This window comes from Megalopta genalis, chromosome 7, assembly GCF_051020955.1.
Source record: "Megalopta genalis isolate 19385.01 chromosome 7, iyMegGena1_principal, whole genome shotgun sequence".
Taxonomy (NCBI): domain Eukaryota; kingdom Metazoa; phylum Arthropoda; class Insecta; order Hymenoptera; family Halictidae; genus Megalopta; species Megalopta genalis.
Window position 1 is genome coordinate 8,166,853 of NC_135019.1, and position 15,744 is coordinate 8,182,596.

A 15,744-nucleotide genomic window follows, 5' to 3' on the forward strand; every position below is an offset into this window, starting at 1 on the left:
AGACACGTTATATTTTTGCGTGCCTTTAATTCGTTTATTCGTCGATAAGAAAATTAAATAAAATTAAGAGCATAGTAATTGGTCGCCCTACGGTAACCGGTTCCGCTATCCTAGCGTCCGAAATTTTAGTTTCCAATGCTCCGCTACTTCCCCGTAGAATAAGATACAGTGAAACAAACGCCTCGGCTCTCGACGTCGAGGCTGAGACGAGTTTGTTCTCGTTTACCAGCCGGAATAAATATTCGTGGATTAGGAGCGTAAACAGCCGGCGGAGTCTAGTAATTAGCGGAACAGTTTCACGTCACGCCACTTGACAAGTCCTGACGGCTAGGGCGAGAGAGAGAGAGAGAGGGAGAGAGGGGAGTCGAGGAAGAGAGGGAGAGGAGAAGAGCGACAGTCGAGAGAAGCGAAACGTTTAAAAAAAGGAGGAGCAGGGAATTGAGGAAGGAGAGGAAACTGAAGGATTGGAGAGAGATAGAGAGAGCGAGAGAGTGGCTGGGTTAGATGAGAAAGGTCCTAATCTATTTTCAGGACAACCGAGCACGCCGTCACCAGCAACCGTGTGGCCCTCCTCGTACAACCCGTACAATACGAAAAGGACAGAGAGGCCACCTCCCCCGAGCGAGGAGAGGGTCGAGAGGCCAGAGCAGAAGCTACGTGGTGGCCAGAGCACAGGTGAGGCGCTTGCATTCTCTCATCTGGCCCTCCCTCTCCCGGCTCTTTCTTTCGTTTCTCGTGTCTCTGTGTTTTTCTTCGACTTTTGCTCGCTATCGCACCAAACCGCCGCACCACGCGCACACCAAGCACGCACAAGCATTAGCGCACGCATCACGCACAAAAACACGCGACTATAGTCTTCACCGCAGAACGCAAACGCAACGGGGCCCGAACGAACCCCTTCCTCGATACGCGGCCTCTCTGCTATTGTTACGCACCATTCTGCACCATGCACCGCGAGCACCGGATCGATCCTCGACAAGTTACGCGATTCCGAGGCTGTCGAATTTAACCTGGATGGGTCGCCGCCGAGACTGCGACTCGGATTTTTATTCGCGGAAAGCCGACGTCGGGCCTCCGTCGGTCCCACGCCGTTCACGATCATCCATCGGAATTGTGGAGAACGTGCTGCGGCTCCCGGGACTCGAAGGATCCGGCCCGCTGTCAAAATAGTCGCTCGTATTTGTTCGGAAACTGTGCCGCATCTCTGCGAGAGTTCTCCGTTAAATTTCGCATAATTAAACACAGAAACAAGCGTCAGGAAACGATTCCTGCGCTGAGTTATTGTTCGTGGAAATGTTCTCCCTCTGGTGTCCGTTCTTTATGCCAGACTTGGAGTCCAAGTAACTCTTCAAATAACTTTGTTAGTCGTTTTTTCCAGGCTCGCAGCGAGTCGGCATGCCGACCAGCTCATTAATTCTTTCACCTTCCTGCGCCTAATACACTCCCTTCGTCCTTGCCCGTTTCTATCCCTTAATCACGTCTATCGCTCGCTCGCGTCTTTACTCTTTGAAAATTTCGCTGAAGGTTTCATTTCTCCGTTCTCGTTTCCTCGCTTTTGTGTACAAGGTTGCAGTACAAGGTATTGCAGTATTGGACATTATTCGGTGGGAAATAGAGAACTATCGCGGGATTCTTTATCATTTTGTATGTTCGAATTAACTGCGAACTGGATTAAATGATATTTTGCATCAGAGGCGGCTGTATATTTTTCCACGAAATTTTCGACCTTCTGAACTATTATCGGCTTGTACTACTTAAAAATCAGCGCGAAAAAAATGTTATAGAGCAGGGGTGTCAAACTCAAAAGCTAACTCGGGCGAAATAAACAATGCTTAACTTTAGGTGAGCCGCAAAAAAAAATCAATGTTCATAGAAACAAATATTTTTATTTTGACTAGTACATTGTAATAAACATTTATAAAGATAAATAATTGTTTACGTCCTGATACTTGACATCTCTCGCAAAAATGTTCATCTTGGGCCGCGAGTTTGACACACCTGTTATAAAGCTTTGAAAAATTGAAGTCGATTTATATTGAAAAATTGAACGTTCGACGCAGTTTTAGGGAATGTAGTACAAATCGACGACAAATCGGACCGCGCGAAAATTTCCGCTGGGTCGCGAGTGACCCAAATGTTAAAGGGACTAGCCGATTAAAATGGTCAAAATTGTCCTTACAATCGTCCTTTTTTTTAATGAGTATTATACCGTTTGATAGCTGGTCGAGAAAAACTCATCTGTGGAAAATTTCAACCTTGTAACTTGTCCGCGAGGATAGTTACAGAGTAAATTAGATTTAGGCGACAAATCGGTTTTCATTTCATTTGACGCGGTTCTACGAAAAATCTGAGAATAATTGAGCGCACTGCTTATGATAGTATCTTATCAGGGAATTATTATCAGGGTGGCATAGCGTTTTTCTTTTCGAGATATCTTCAATTTTCTTATCTTGTTTCGATTTTCCATTTTTGATATCCACATCTTGCAACCGAAAAATCTGAAAAAATTCTATAATATGCGACTTGACGTCCGAAAAAAGCCACATTTTTTTCAATATTTTAAAAAGTCGCCGAAAGAGGGAAATAAGCGGAAAGCGCCCAAATTAAAAAGCGCTAATTTAACTTGTCTGTGAGGGTAGTTACAGGGTTGAAATTTTGCACAGATGAGTTTTTCTTGGTCAGCTATCGAACGGTATAATACTCATTAAAAAACCTCTAAGGGCAATTTTGACCATCTCAATCGGCTAGGCCCTTCCTATCTCCAATTAGATCAACACATGTTTTCGCGCTTTTTTAATAGAATCTACCACGACTTCGATGTGTCAGTTAATTTTGTAAGAATCATCTTTCCAGTCGAGACTCGAGATTATCAAAAATTGTTCTCATCTATCCGATGCAAAATATCATTTCTCCAAATTCGAAATACAGTAAATTCTCCCTAATTTTCCCTCAGCTTGTAATCAAAAATTGTAAAAAATTCGGGAAAAGGAGGTACGATTATTCGCGCCTCGCGGCTCGTTTTTACAATCGTTGACAATCGGCAACTATAAAAATGAGCCGCGAAGGCTCCACATCCCAAATTGTCCATTTTTGTTTACAAACTGAAGGTTAAATTGGAGAGAATTTACTCTACCAATTTAATTCTATGAATAGAAAAACCTGATCGCACTAATTGTTGCGGCACATATCTTTCACGTTGCACCAAATAAAAAGCAACGTTACAATGCTAAAATCCGACACGAAAGAAAGTGGGCACAGAAATGAACAAGAGATGGAAAGTGGATAAGGAATAGGACTTGGGAGAGGAATAGACGAGAGATAGAGACAGTTTATATAACACTCATTAAAAAAACCTCTAAGAGCAATTTTGACCATCTCAATCGGTTAGGCCTTTCCTATCTGCAATTAGATATTTTTCACGTTGCACCAAATAAAAAGCAACGTTACAATGTTAAAATACAATACGAAAGAAAGTGGGCACAGAAATGAACAAGAGATAGAAAGTGGATAAGGAATAGGACTCGGGAGAGGAATAGACGAGAGATAGAGACAGTTTATATCATACTCATTAAAAAAACCTCTAAGAGCAACTTTGACCATCTCGATCGGCTAGGCCCTTCCTATCTGCAATTAGATATTTTTCACGTTGCACTAAATAAAAAGCAACGTTACAATGCTAAAATCCAACGCGAAAGAAAGTGGGCACAGAAATGAACAAGAGATAGAAAGTGGATAAGGAATAGGATTCGGGAGAGGAATAGACGAGAGATAGAGATAGTTTATATAATACTCATTAAAAAAACCTCTAAGAGCAACTTTGACCATCTCGATCGGCTAGGCCCTTCCTATCTGCAATTAGATATTTTTCACGTTGCACCAAATAAAAAGCAACGTTACAATGCTAAAATCCAACGCGAAAGAAAGTGGGCAGAGATATGGACAAGAGATGGAAAGCAGATAAAGAATAGGACTCGGGAGAGGAATAGACGAGAGATAGAGACAGAGTTTATAAGAAAAAGATGTGCGCAAAGAAAGGAAATGACCAAGAAATACGAAGCGAACAAAGGATTAGAGCCAATGGCATTGCCATGCTCGACAGTTATTCCCAGATTACGAACGCGAGAAACGGCAAAATATTCCAGATAAACAGCAGCGTTCCTAGCAATAACGCATCGTTAAGAATTTAATACGGCAGACGTGTTTTTATATATTTCGGTACGAACAGCTCCGCCGCACTAATTTTCCCAATTAACAGGCTGAACGTATAATGCAATCCTGCATAAAGGTCGGTGCCTTCGGCCCTCATTTGCACCGTTATTGCGAGATCTCGTCTTTCCGGGGTCCGGCTGCGAACACGAGATCACGCTCGAGTTTCAAATTTCTGCATTATGCATCGCGTTCTCAGAAAAATTCTGCCGCGCGTATCCCGAGGGTCGAGGAGCGAGCGTGTCCGAGAGCTTTCACGCGGAAAGCTCGGTAAAGACCGGCGAAATACGGGCAAAGCCCGTCTGACCGCCGGCCGACCCTTCCCCCCTCCCCTCGGGTCCACCGCCAGTAAATGAGATGCTACGCGTTTTTTCTCCGCGATTTCAGAAATCTTCCGGCGCGGTCGCGCGGTCACTGCGAACCCCGAGGATCTCGCGGCATCGCCGCGAACCTGAATTTCGGATCTCCCGGCTTCATGCTAATTCGCTTTCATCGCTTTCATCGCGATGCTAAAAATCTTTCGGCCAAATATCGCGCGAAAGTACGAGAATATTCGTGCTCGGAACGTCTCCCGGAACACTTTCGAACGTTCCTTCTCTCTCGTTATTTCATTTTATAGAAGTTTTTCGCGCTTAGAATCCAAGATATGTAATTTATTGATTGGTCGATGTTAATCAGGAATCTTCCGGCGCGGTCGCGCGGTCACTGTGAATCCCGAGGATCTCGCGTCGTCGCCGCGAACCTGAATTTCGGATCTCCCGGCTTCATGCTAATTCGCTTTCATCGCTTTCATCGCGATGCTAAAAATCTTTCGGCCAAATATCGCGCGAAAGTACGAGAATATTCGTGCTCGGGACGTCTCCCGGAACACTTTCGAACGTTCCTTCTCTCTCGTTATTTCATTTTATAGAAGTTTTTCGCGCTTAGAATCCAAGATATGTAATTTATTGATTGGTCGATGTTAATCAGGAATCTTCCGGCGCGGTCGCGCGGTCACTGTGAATCCCGAGGATCTCGCGTCGTCGCCGCGAACCTGAATTTCGGATCTCCCGGCTTCATGCTAATTCGCTTTCATCGCTTTCATCGCGATGCTAAAAATCTTTCGGCCAAATATCGCGCGAAAGTACGAGAATATTCGTGCTCGGGACGTCTCCCGGAACACTTTCGAACGTTCCTTCTCGTTATTTCATTTTATAGAAGCTTCTCGCGGAAACTTCTTCGCGCTTAGAATCCAAGATATGTAATTTATTGATTGGTCGATGCTAATCAGAAATCTTCCGGCGCGGTCGCGCGATCACTGCGAATCTCGAGAATCTCGCGACATCGCCGCGAACCCGAATTTCGGATCTCCCGGCTTCATGCTAATTCGTTTTCATCGCTTTCATCGCGATGCTAAAAATCTTTCGGCCAAATATCGCGCGAAAGTACGAGAATATTCGTGCTTGGAACGTCTCCCGGAACACTTTCGAACGTTCCTTCTCGTTATTTCATTTTATAGAAGCTTCTCGCGGAAACTTCTTCGCGCTTAGAATCCAAGATAAAAGCTTTCGCTGTTTCGCGGTTAGAGCATTGGCGACAATTCATTGCTGTGAATTTTCCTGTGCTAGTTCTACGCCTATGTAATTTATTGATTGGTCGATGCTAATCAGGAATCTTCCGGCGCAATCGCGCGATCACTGCGAACCTCAAGAATCTCGCGGCATCACCGCGGACCTGAATTTCGGATCTCCCGGCTCCATGCTAATTCGCTTTCATCGCTTTCATCGCGATGCTAAAAACCTTCGGCCAAATATCGCGCGAAAGTACGAGAATATTCGTGCTCGGAACGTCTCCCGGAACACCTTCGAACGTTCGTTCTCATTAATTCATTTTATAGAAGCTTCTCGCAGGAACTTCTTCGCGCTTAGAATCCAAGATAAAAGCTTTCGCTGTTTCGCGGTTAGAGCGTAACGGTGACAATTTTCCTCGATATTGTGATTCCGTGTGCGTGCGAGACACGTGGAACAGACGTATTCCCGAAATTTAAGTGCACTTCGCTAAAAAAAAAAAAAAAAAATGAACCTTCCGATAGCGCGATGGGAAAAATTCTATGATGGAATCAAAGGCTCGGGCATTTGACGTTGCGTAAAAACAGCTGCGCCGACAATTTGGACGATATTGCGTTCACTTGCGACGGACAGTATTGTCCGTTGGAATAGGGACGTTGGATATTTTCGGCATTCCGGAGTGATTCGTTCGGGGAGGGGGGAAAAAAAGCTGCGCCCGGAGCCTTGATATGAAATATCATCCGAAATTCGAAGTCCTGGGATCGGACTCTTTTTTTCGAGGGGAAAAGGGAAAAAAAAGAAAGACCGCGTCGACTCGAATCCTCCGTGCGAGAATCGAACGTCGGATGATCCGAATCTTGAGAGCTGCAATCCAGATCGGTGAGAAAGGATTCTCCTTCGCCGGGGCGTTAACGAAGGGTCCTCGAGGATCGAATAAACGTGGAAAAGGGCGCCGGGCTTCGGGAAGTAGAATTCGATTCGGACGTAAACTCGGGCGGCCTCGTCGCAGAAGAACCCTCGTCTCCGGCGACTCGGCTCCCGGAAGATCGTCCTTCGGAGTAACTTGTTTAGCTTCCTTTCGCGGCGATCGGACCTTTTTGATGAAGGCGGATAGAATAGATGAATGGATCGTTAACGAGATAACGAGCTACCGCTCGGAGCGAAGAACGGCCCGGGAAGCCATTCCGCAGCGGCGCTATTAACGTCGGGCCAAAAGCCGGGGCGCCCCCGATCGAACGGAGCTCTTAATAAGACGCTTACTCCTTGATGAGTAATGTAAGGCACACAGTATTTATCTTAATAGCCAATGAACGGGCCGATACGTTTCGATAGCGATAACTCGCCGGCCCGCCCCTTTAAGCCCCGTCGACGCCCTTTTATCTGGCCATCAACCAAGTTTCGCCGAGTTCCCCGATTGCGTTCCGCGTCTCTCTCTTCACCTTTCCATTATCATTCCCGATGAGGATACCCGCCGCTGAAAGGCACTTCCGATATTAGATCGATCGGGGCCTCTGGCTTCCGCGCTCCTCGGCCCCATTGTCCCCGGACACTGCCTTTCGATCGATAAACCTCGATACAATTAATTCGAATCAATTAATCGAAACCCGACCACTCTGTTACCGGATAACCGCGGGATCGTTACGTTTCGATACGCGTTCGTTCCAGAGAGGGGCGGATAGCACGTTCGCGTTATGCAAAAAGATACTATCTCGCTCGATCGTGCCGAGGTAGGTCGCGAGCCGTCAATCGTCTTTGATATACCGCGAGTGCATTGATATTCGCTTTTTCATATATTTCGATGTGGAAAGTTTATGGGACAATGGGTTATTTTGTAGAAAATTTTTTAACGTTGATATATATATCTTTGACCTCGGAATATCGCAGCCGATGCTATATTGTACGATGACACTATACTATGATCTTAAAGCTTGTGATAATGCTGAAATCATTTTGGGGCTTGCAAAGGGTTTTTCAAAAAATCTGTCTTTACCCTTTTAGTGCCGACGACGATGTATCGTTGTTGGCTACACGTGAGAATTAATATTATTAATTTCGGATTAAAATTTCTCTCGGATTAAAATCGGATTGATATTATTTATTTATTATTATTGATAGTAATTATTATTATAAGAAATAATTATGATTATGATAGTAATAATTATTATAAGAAATGATAATAATAATTATTATTATTATTAATATTATAAGAAATGGTAATAATAATAATAATTATTATTATTAATATTATAATTATATTATACATATATTATAATATAATACTATCTATTTATTTTATTATTTATTTATTCCCTAATTTGTGTTCCTTTTTAAATTTTCTCAGTACCAGTATTTTATAAAATTTGTAAAACCTAAATTACCTAATTAACGTAATTTCTTTCCAAAATTTAACCGAGCTACGTCGCCGCTTTTTCGAGATGTTCTCTGAACGTATCATAATTGATGACGAAAATGGGTCTACGAGTATGACATGCGAACAGTTCGACAAGTGAAAGAACCAATCGAAGTGTACATCATTCTTGTTTCATATTTGATACCGGGCATGCAGGTTTCTTCTTTCATGTTCGATACGGAATACATCTACCTTCTTTCATCTTCGATACGGTATACGTCTTTCTTCCTTCATCTTCGATACGATATATGCATCGTTCTTCTCTCGTCTTACGGTACACAACAATTCTTCTACCATCTTCGCAATAGGTTGTTCGAGAAGTAATTTCGTTCTTCGCGTCAACTTTATTCGATCGTTTTGCAAATAAAAAAAAACGACGAGACTTACATGAAAATTGGGTTTCGAAGCAGCCAGAATGAAACGAAATGCTCGATGCATCCGTCGAATAAAATTTACTGTAGACATTAAGAAGCGTTGAACTAGCTGGCGCAGTAAATTCTCTTCAATTGTGTTCCTCAGCTCTTAGACAAAACTGGACAATTTGGGAAGAGAAGAAATGTCGAAATAAATTCATTGTTACCATTTTTATTAAACGGCGCTCTTCACTTCTCTTTTTTCATATAGAATTTCAGACTTTCTCATGACTTTTTAACAATTTATTCGACTCAAACGATAACGTAAAGACTGTTTGAAATTACAATAAAGTAAATTTTATTGGCTTCTGAGAATCGTCGTTCGTGTGCAACGGGATAAGTCGAGCTTCCTTAACGTGTAGAAATTACGAGAAAGTTACAAAAGCAAATACAGTAAATTCTCCCTAATTGTCCCTCAGCTTGGATATAAAAATGGACAAATTGAGAAGAGGAGATACGATTGTTCGAGCCTCGGGGCTCGTTTTTATAGTCGTTACACAATCGGCTCTTCCGAAATTGTTCATTTTTGTATAAAAAAAGCTGAGGAACAATTTGAGAGAATTTAAGTTCAAATACAAGTTCCAATACGTACCGTCATTGTTATCTTCGCATTCATTGTCAAGCCATTCATTCGGCAACGTCGCGACTCGACCATCAATTAACATTTCAAGCGATCGCGCCGCGAGTGACAGAATCGCGAACGGCTCGATACACCGAGCCCTCGATCCGCGCCGTTAATTTAACCGCCGCTAATTTTACACAGCCGCAGGAGATTGAAAAGTTTTCGCTCGTCGAAAGATCCGCGGTTCGATAACGGCGAAATGAATCCGAATGGCCCGGCGAGCGGCGAAGAATTCAATTGCCGGCCGGGGCGAGCCCCGGTTTCGCGTTCGATTCCTTGCGAGAGAGTAGGAAATTCGATGAGATGGCACGTCTATCGCGGACCTTTTAAAAGGGAATATTTTGGTAGCCGAACGACGTTCGACCGACGCGAATCGACGTTGAACCGGGAATGAGATTTCCAGAGTGTTTTTCCGCGTATTTGATATACGCGGTTCCCTACGATGTTTTAAGATGATAGGGATAATAAGCTGCGTTTCCTTCTTTTTCTTTAACTTGTAATATATTTGAATATTAACACTTTATCGTCCGGTCGTGGTTGAGGCTGCCACTCAGTAAGGACTGGCTTAGTCGCGCGCGCATTTGCTCCCAGTACCGGCTAAATTTTCGCTATTCATTGTGTTGTGCTTATTCCTTTAAAAATAATAATAAATAATAATATAATTATTATAATTATAATTCATAAGGATATGGGGAGGTCAGCATACAGGAGGTCAGCTACTAACAAAACAGTAAAGAAGCGAAAACCGTCGATAGCTAAAAGTCGATTAATAGGCTATCGGTCGATAAGCATTGGCAATCGAAAAGCCGATTAATAGGCTAGCGATCGATAAACATTGGCAATCGAAAAGCCGATAAATAGGCTAGCGGTCGATAAAGTGTTAAACTTAACACCGATTCAGAGTAGACTTTTTAGCGAATAGACTATTTTGTGTTCGGGTTGATGGTAGACTGCTTGTTGTGTGCTGTGTGTTCTCGGAGGTAAACTCGGTGTGGGTGTGTTCTAAAATTGAGATAGTCGGATTCGTGGATTATTCAATTCTTGCGAGGAGTGAGGGAGACGGTCGTCCCGACTGATTGGTTTGTAAAATTATGAAAGTGACCGCCCCAAACTAAGGGTCGCTCGCAGGTAGTGCTCGTACCCTCGGGTGACGTACACGAAGAATCCGAATTAGCCGTAGCAAACAATAGTCCGGAAAATGCGTTTTCTCGGTGGAACATGCATACCATAAAAAAAACGACTGGGAAATGACATTTGGTGACCAACTGTGGATCATAATGGAAATACTTGAGTAGAAGACGGAAACGGCTTTTAACGAAATTGCTTACTACCGGTGGTCTGGAATTGCGGTTGTTTTGTCCAAGCGTATAAAGTAAGCTATTTCTTTGGGCCTTCGGTCCCTGGGTTATCCACATCCGGCAAGTTTCGTCTTCCCATGGACGTGGGTGGCCAGCAATCGTTTGAATCGAGGACATCATATTTCCTCGTTTGATTTAGAAAGATTTCGTCGTACAACGGAACACAGAGGGTTAACGTCACCCTCGGGTGACGCACACGAAGAATCCGAGTGTCCCAAGAATTAGCCGTAGCAAACAATAGTCCAGAAAATGCCTTTTCTCGGTGGAACATGCATACCATAAAAAAAACGACTGGGAAATGACATTTGGTGACCAACTGTGGATCATAATGGAAATACTTGAGTAGAAGACGGAAACGGCTTTTAACGAAATTGCTTACTACCGGTGGTCTGGAATTGCGGTTGTTTTGTCCAAGCGTATAAAGTAAGCTATTTCTTTGGGCCTTCGGTCCCTGGGTTATCCACATCCGGCAAGTTTCGTCTTCCCATGGACGTGGGTGGCCAGCAATCGTTTGAATCGAGGACATCATATTTCCTCGTTTGATTTAGAAAGATTCCGTCGTACAACGGATCACAGAGGGTTAACCTTTTAGGTACGGCTGAATTCTGCGCGAGGCTATTTCTCCGGACGGCAGAGTCTGATATGTACTGTACAGAGTGTCTGTATATTGTTAAGACTGTTGTAAATCGATGTGAAGACAAAAGAAGTGCGAAACAATGCATATGAAGACGATTATTTAATTCGATGACCGAGTGAGCTACTAGTGTTTGTCCGTACGTTTGGTTAGTGGCCTAACGTACATGCGCGACCGAACTATTGTACGCTCGATTCGCGCTTCCTACGGCAAATTAATGACGTGGAAGGGTCTCTAATAGCATTAGAGAACTTTATTTTTTATGTTGTACTCTCTGCGAGCGCTGGTGGAAGAATGCTCTTCCAACGCTGGAAAGTCGTGGAAGAGCACCCGTGGATGGAGGTACAGTGTTTGTTATTGGTCGAGGCACGAATCACCCCTTGGAGAGGGGTGTCTGCCTTGACCCTTGTTGGGGCCTGAGAGGGTTTTTCCCCAATGGTGGGACCTTTTTATGGGTCTTTGTCTCTGGACACAACAACTAGAGTAAGCCACTATAGTGATGCGTCGTTCAGAGAGATGACATCCGCGAAAGCCACTATAGTGGCGCGTCGTGCCTAAAAGGTTAAATAAAACTTCGTTGATATATTGTTACGGCGACTTGTCCAAATCAAGTCCCTGTAATGTGAAACTGCCCTGTTGTGAACAACTTTAAAAATAATAGAAGATAGGGATTGCCACGGAAGAGTTTTACCAACGGACAATCGACGAGTCGAGATCGGACTGTCGAACGAGCAACATTCAAATTGAAAGATCTGAAATATAATTGTATCGAATTGTGTCGAGTTGTGCGAAGATGACATCCGCGGAAGCCACTATAGTGGCGCGTCGTGCCTAAAAGGTTAAATAAAACTTCGTTGATATATTGTTACGGCGACTTGTCCAAATCAAGTCGCTGTAATGTGAAACTGCCCTGTTGTGAACAACTTTAAAAATAATAGAAGATAGGGGTTGCCACGGAAGAGTTTTACCAACGGACAATCGACGAGTCGAGATCGGACTGTCGAACGAGCAACATTCAAATTGAAAGATCTGAAATATAATTGTATCGAATTGTGTCGAGTTGTGCGAAGATGACATCCGCGGAAGCCACTATAGTGGCGCGTCGTGCCTAAAAGGTTAATTGTAAGAATGGAAAGGCGGAAAGTTCCACGAGCCGGGCGAGATATCGGGCTCGGATTGTTTCGTTACTGCATCAAGCTGCGTCGATATCATCGACGGATCGATGGACCGGAAGCTGGACTACGGGACGGACGCGCGGACACCAGATTACTCGAGCCATCGGCGCAGGATATCGATGCCGGGCGAAACGCAGTTGAAGCATTTACCGTTTCGTTGTCGCGCTACAAATGGCCACCGCGGCCGAGCGAACACCGGCGCCATAAAGTATTCTCGAGGGTGTTATCGCGCGGTGATCCGCGTCACCGTTGAAGCATCGTCTGCCGTTCCCCATTCATTCTCATTCATTAACGGTCGTTAGCGCCGCTATTTTACCCGGAGAAAACCATCGAGTCCGCCGGAAATCTGTCAATTAGGCCGCCGCCGACGCGGACCGTCACCCTAATTTACTGTTTTCCATACTTCTGTCCCGTATCCTCGGAACGGTTAAACCGGACGCGTCGAGACGCTCGTCGGCGAGACCGGACCGAATAACGATCGATAACAACGAACGGACCGACGTGTCGTCTCCTCTGTTCGCTAATCGGACAGATCAATGTGTCTCGAATTTTTATGGAATTTCCAGCGAAAGGAATCGAAATCTTCGCAGAAGTAGCAGGAAAAGTCGAGCACGATTTTTGGGGTCGGCTAGATTCTACGGCTGGGAATAAGACGGAAATCAAGGAACAAGGAAATTGCGTTGATAGCTTGTTTTTTTTTAGGGAATCAAAGTTAAATATCAGTCGAATGAAACGCATTTTGAAGAATTGAGAAGATATATTTGAGAAGATGGTAAACCAAATTCAAGGAAAAATACACTGATTATTTTAGTGCACTCTGTTTAACATTAGATTTACGGAACCCGTCAAAATGTCACTAATTTTTTCATTTATTCCTAATAAATATCTATTCCATTTATTTATATCTATTTATATTATATTATATATATATATATATATATATATATTTGTATCTATTTATTGTATTATATATATTTATATCTATTTAATTAATTTTAATTTATTATTATTCATATCGTAAATCAGAATAAATGTCTTATTATTATTTTTATAAGCTGATATAAAACGGCTGATTTTTGGAAATCTAGCGGATCCAGTGTTAATGCATTCTTCGATCGTATTTCGATAGTAAACAAGCCCCGATATTGTATCACGTATGCAAACGATCGTATTAGCGGTCTATAATGGCCGGTTATTAATTAACGTTATTTATTAATTACACGCGCGCCGGACTGATATTTGAATTCAATTTTCTCGAGAACGAAGCCGCTCGCGCGATTTCGTTGTTCTCGATTTTCGTCCCGTTCCCAGCCGTGGAATCTACGTGACCCGATTCGCACCATGAATTACGAAACACCCTGTATAAAACTGATTAACAGTCAGCTAGGTGTTTTCCGAGCGAGCGTTTCACTTCGTCCGATGTTACCCGCGGCGAGTCGTAAATAAAATAATAATTCGGGATCGCGAATTGTACGAAACGCGCGAAACGTGCAACAGTTTAAATATAAATACCGACGCGCACCGACTCCGTTAATCTATAGAAAATGCTCGATTCCCCCGCGATAATGCTGCAATTTAGCGGGTTTATCGAACACGCGAAGGTTCGAATATACAGGGTGTCCCAAAAATGTCTCGCAATCCGGAAATGGTGGAAATCCTGAGCTGATTCGAAGCAACTTTTTCCTTAGCGAAAATGCAATCCGCGGCTTCGTCCGCGAGTTATTAGCGAAAAACAGCGACCAATGAGAGGCGAGATCGTCTGACGCGAGACGGCCGAGCCAATCAGCGGAACATAGCTTCGCGCGCTCGTTGGCTGGGCCGCTGCGCGCCAGCCGAGCTCGCCTCTCATTGGTCACCGTTTATCGTTAATAACTCGTAAACGAAGCCGCGGATCGCATTTCCGCTAAGGAAGAAGTTACTTCAAATGACCCGAGGAACCCACCGTTCTCGGATTTCAAGACATTTTTACGACACCCTGTGTACATATAAATGGCTGTTCGCGTGCCAGCTCGGGGATTCCTTCGTAGAAACCGCATAGATAAATATTAATGTTCCGCGAACGTACAGTGACTCAGAACCGCCGATTATCGAAAATAGCTCGGAGACAACGCGAAAGAATTTCCGCGCGCCGTCCGTCAACGATTCCGCAGCGCGGTTTTTCACCGGATTCCGGTTCGTGAAATATCCCCGGCGGAATTTCCGGTGGCTCGGCGACGAGTTGCGAAACAGCTCCGAAGGTTCAACAAACGTTGTTGCTATTGTCGTTGTTATTGCTGTTCTCCGCGCGGTCGAAACGCTCGGACAAAGGGAGAGAGAGCCAACAGAGACGAGAGCGGAGCGTAGAGGGAACCGGCAACGAAACGAGAAGCAAAAGGTGTGCGCCGCGCTCGTTCGTAATGGAAAATATGTCTGACTCGGGAAATCGCATTCTGCCGCGCGGCGGACAGCCGTGTCCAGAACGTGACCAATTGTCCGGCGCTTAAGCCGCGTTTCCTCCGAGAAAATGCATCGGGAGAATTTTACGGGGCGGTCGCCGCCGGTCCGGGCCGCGGTCGCGAAAGCTCGCCGGAAAGTCGGAAAGCACGTAGCCGAGCGGATCGTGATTGCAGGACGTATCCCGGCCTGGACGGGCGCCGCCGGGACAAGCGCCGATAAACGGGTGCAAACTCGGAAATATTACGCTGCCCGACCGACCGTTGACGCACGCCCGCCACGGAATCGCTTTCCGACGCGTTCCACGGATAGCCGAAGCTCCCCAGGTAAATTCCTGAGGCGCGTACGACATTTCCGGCCATGGAGAAAGACGCCGAAAGAAACGAGATGCATTCCGCCCGCCGTTCCTCTCGGCCGACTCGACGCGTTAACGTTGCGCGACAACGACGCTCTCGCGCGGAACGATTCGATTAAATTGCATCATCGATACGAATCTAATAGCGAGAACTGGAGAAAATTCGAGGAAACGCGATCTCTTCGATTTCGCGATGCAGCGCGCCGCGCACATTTTTACCGTTTCGTGGTTTTACTGGTTAAATTACACCGGTCTACGAAATTCGTTTCATTTCTCGTTGCACGTGGTTTAAGCCGCGATCTTTAACCATTTGCACTCGAAGCCCTATTTCAATTTTACATCCAAAATAGTTTCTTCCGAGCTATGCGGTATCTCTGTTTTGTGCGACTTGTTGCATTTTATGCATACGAGATTGTGTCTTGCGACTCGTACAGCGATTGCACTTTCAAGAGTTTTTTTTTAAGATACGAATAGGTTCGGCGATGTAAATTATTTATTATTTTGATACACGATGTAGCAATTTTTAGTGCCTCGGAGTCACCACTCGAGTGTCAAAGGGCCGATAGAATTTTTCACGCTGAATTCAAATAT

General features: G+C 44.5%; 1 protein-coding gene across 7 annotated transcripts in view; it reads left to right on the plus strand.

The window, feature by feature from the left end:
• The window catches only part of LOC117229120 (lachesin), a 593,951-nt gene that overhangs the window by 499,543 nt on the left and 78,664 nt on the right, over nucleotides 1-15,744 (plus strand). For 6 of the 7 annotated variants that reach the window (XM_033485304.2, XM_076523789.1, XM_033485305.2 and 3 more), the window contains one exon: nucleotides 532-675. The exons of the other annotated variant lie outside the window; for it this stretch is intronic. In XM_033485304.2, coding sequence (XP_033341195.1) covers nucleotides 532-675 — 144 coding nt within the window. The remainder of the gene's footprint in view (nucleotides 1-531; nucleotides 676-15,744) is intronic. 7 annotated transcript variants of the gene reach the window in all.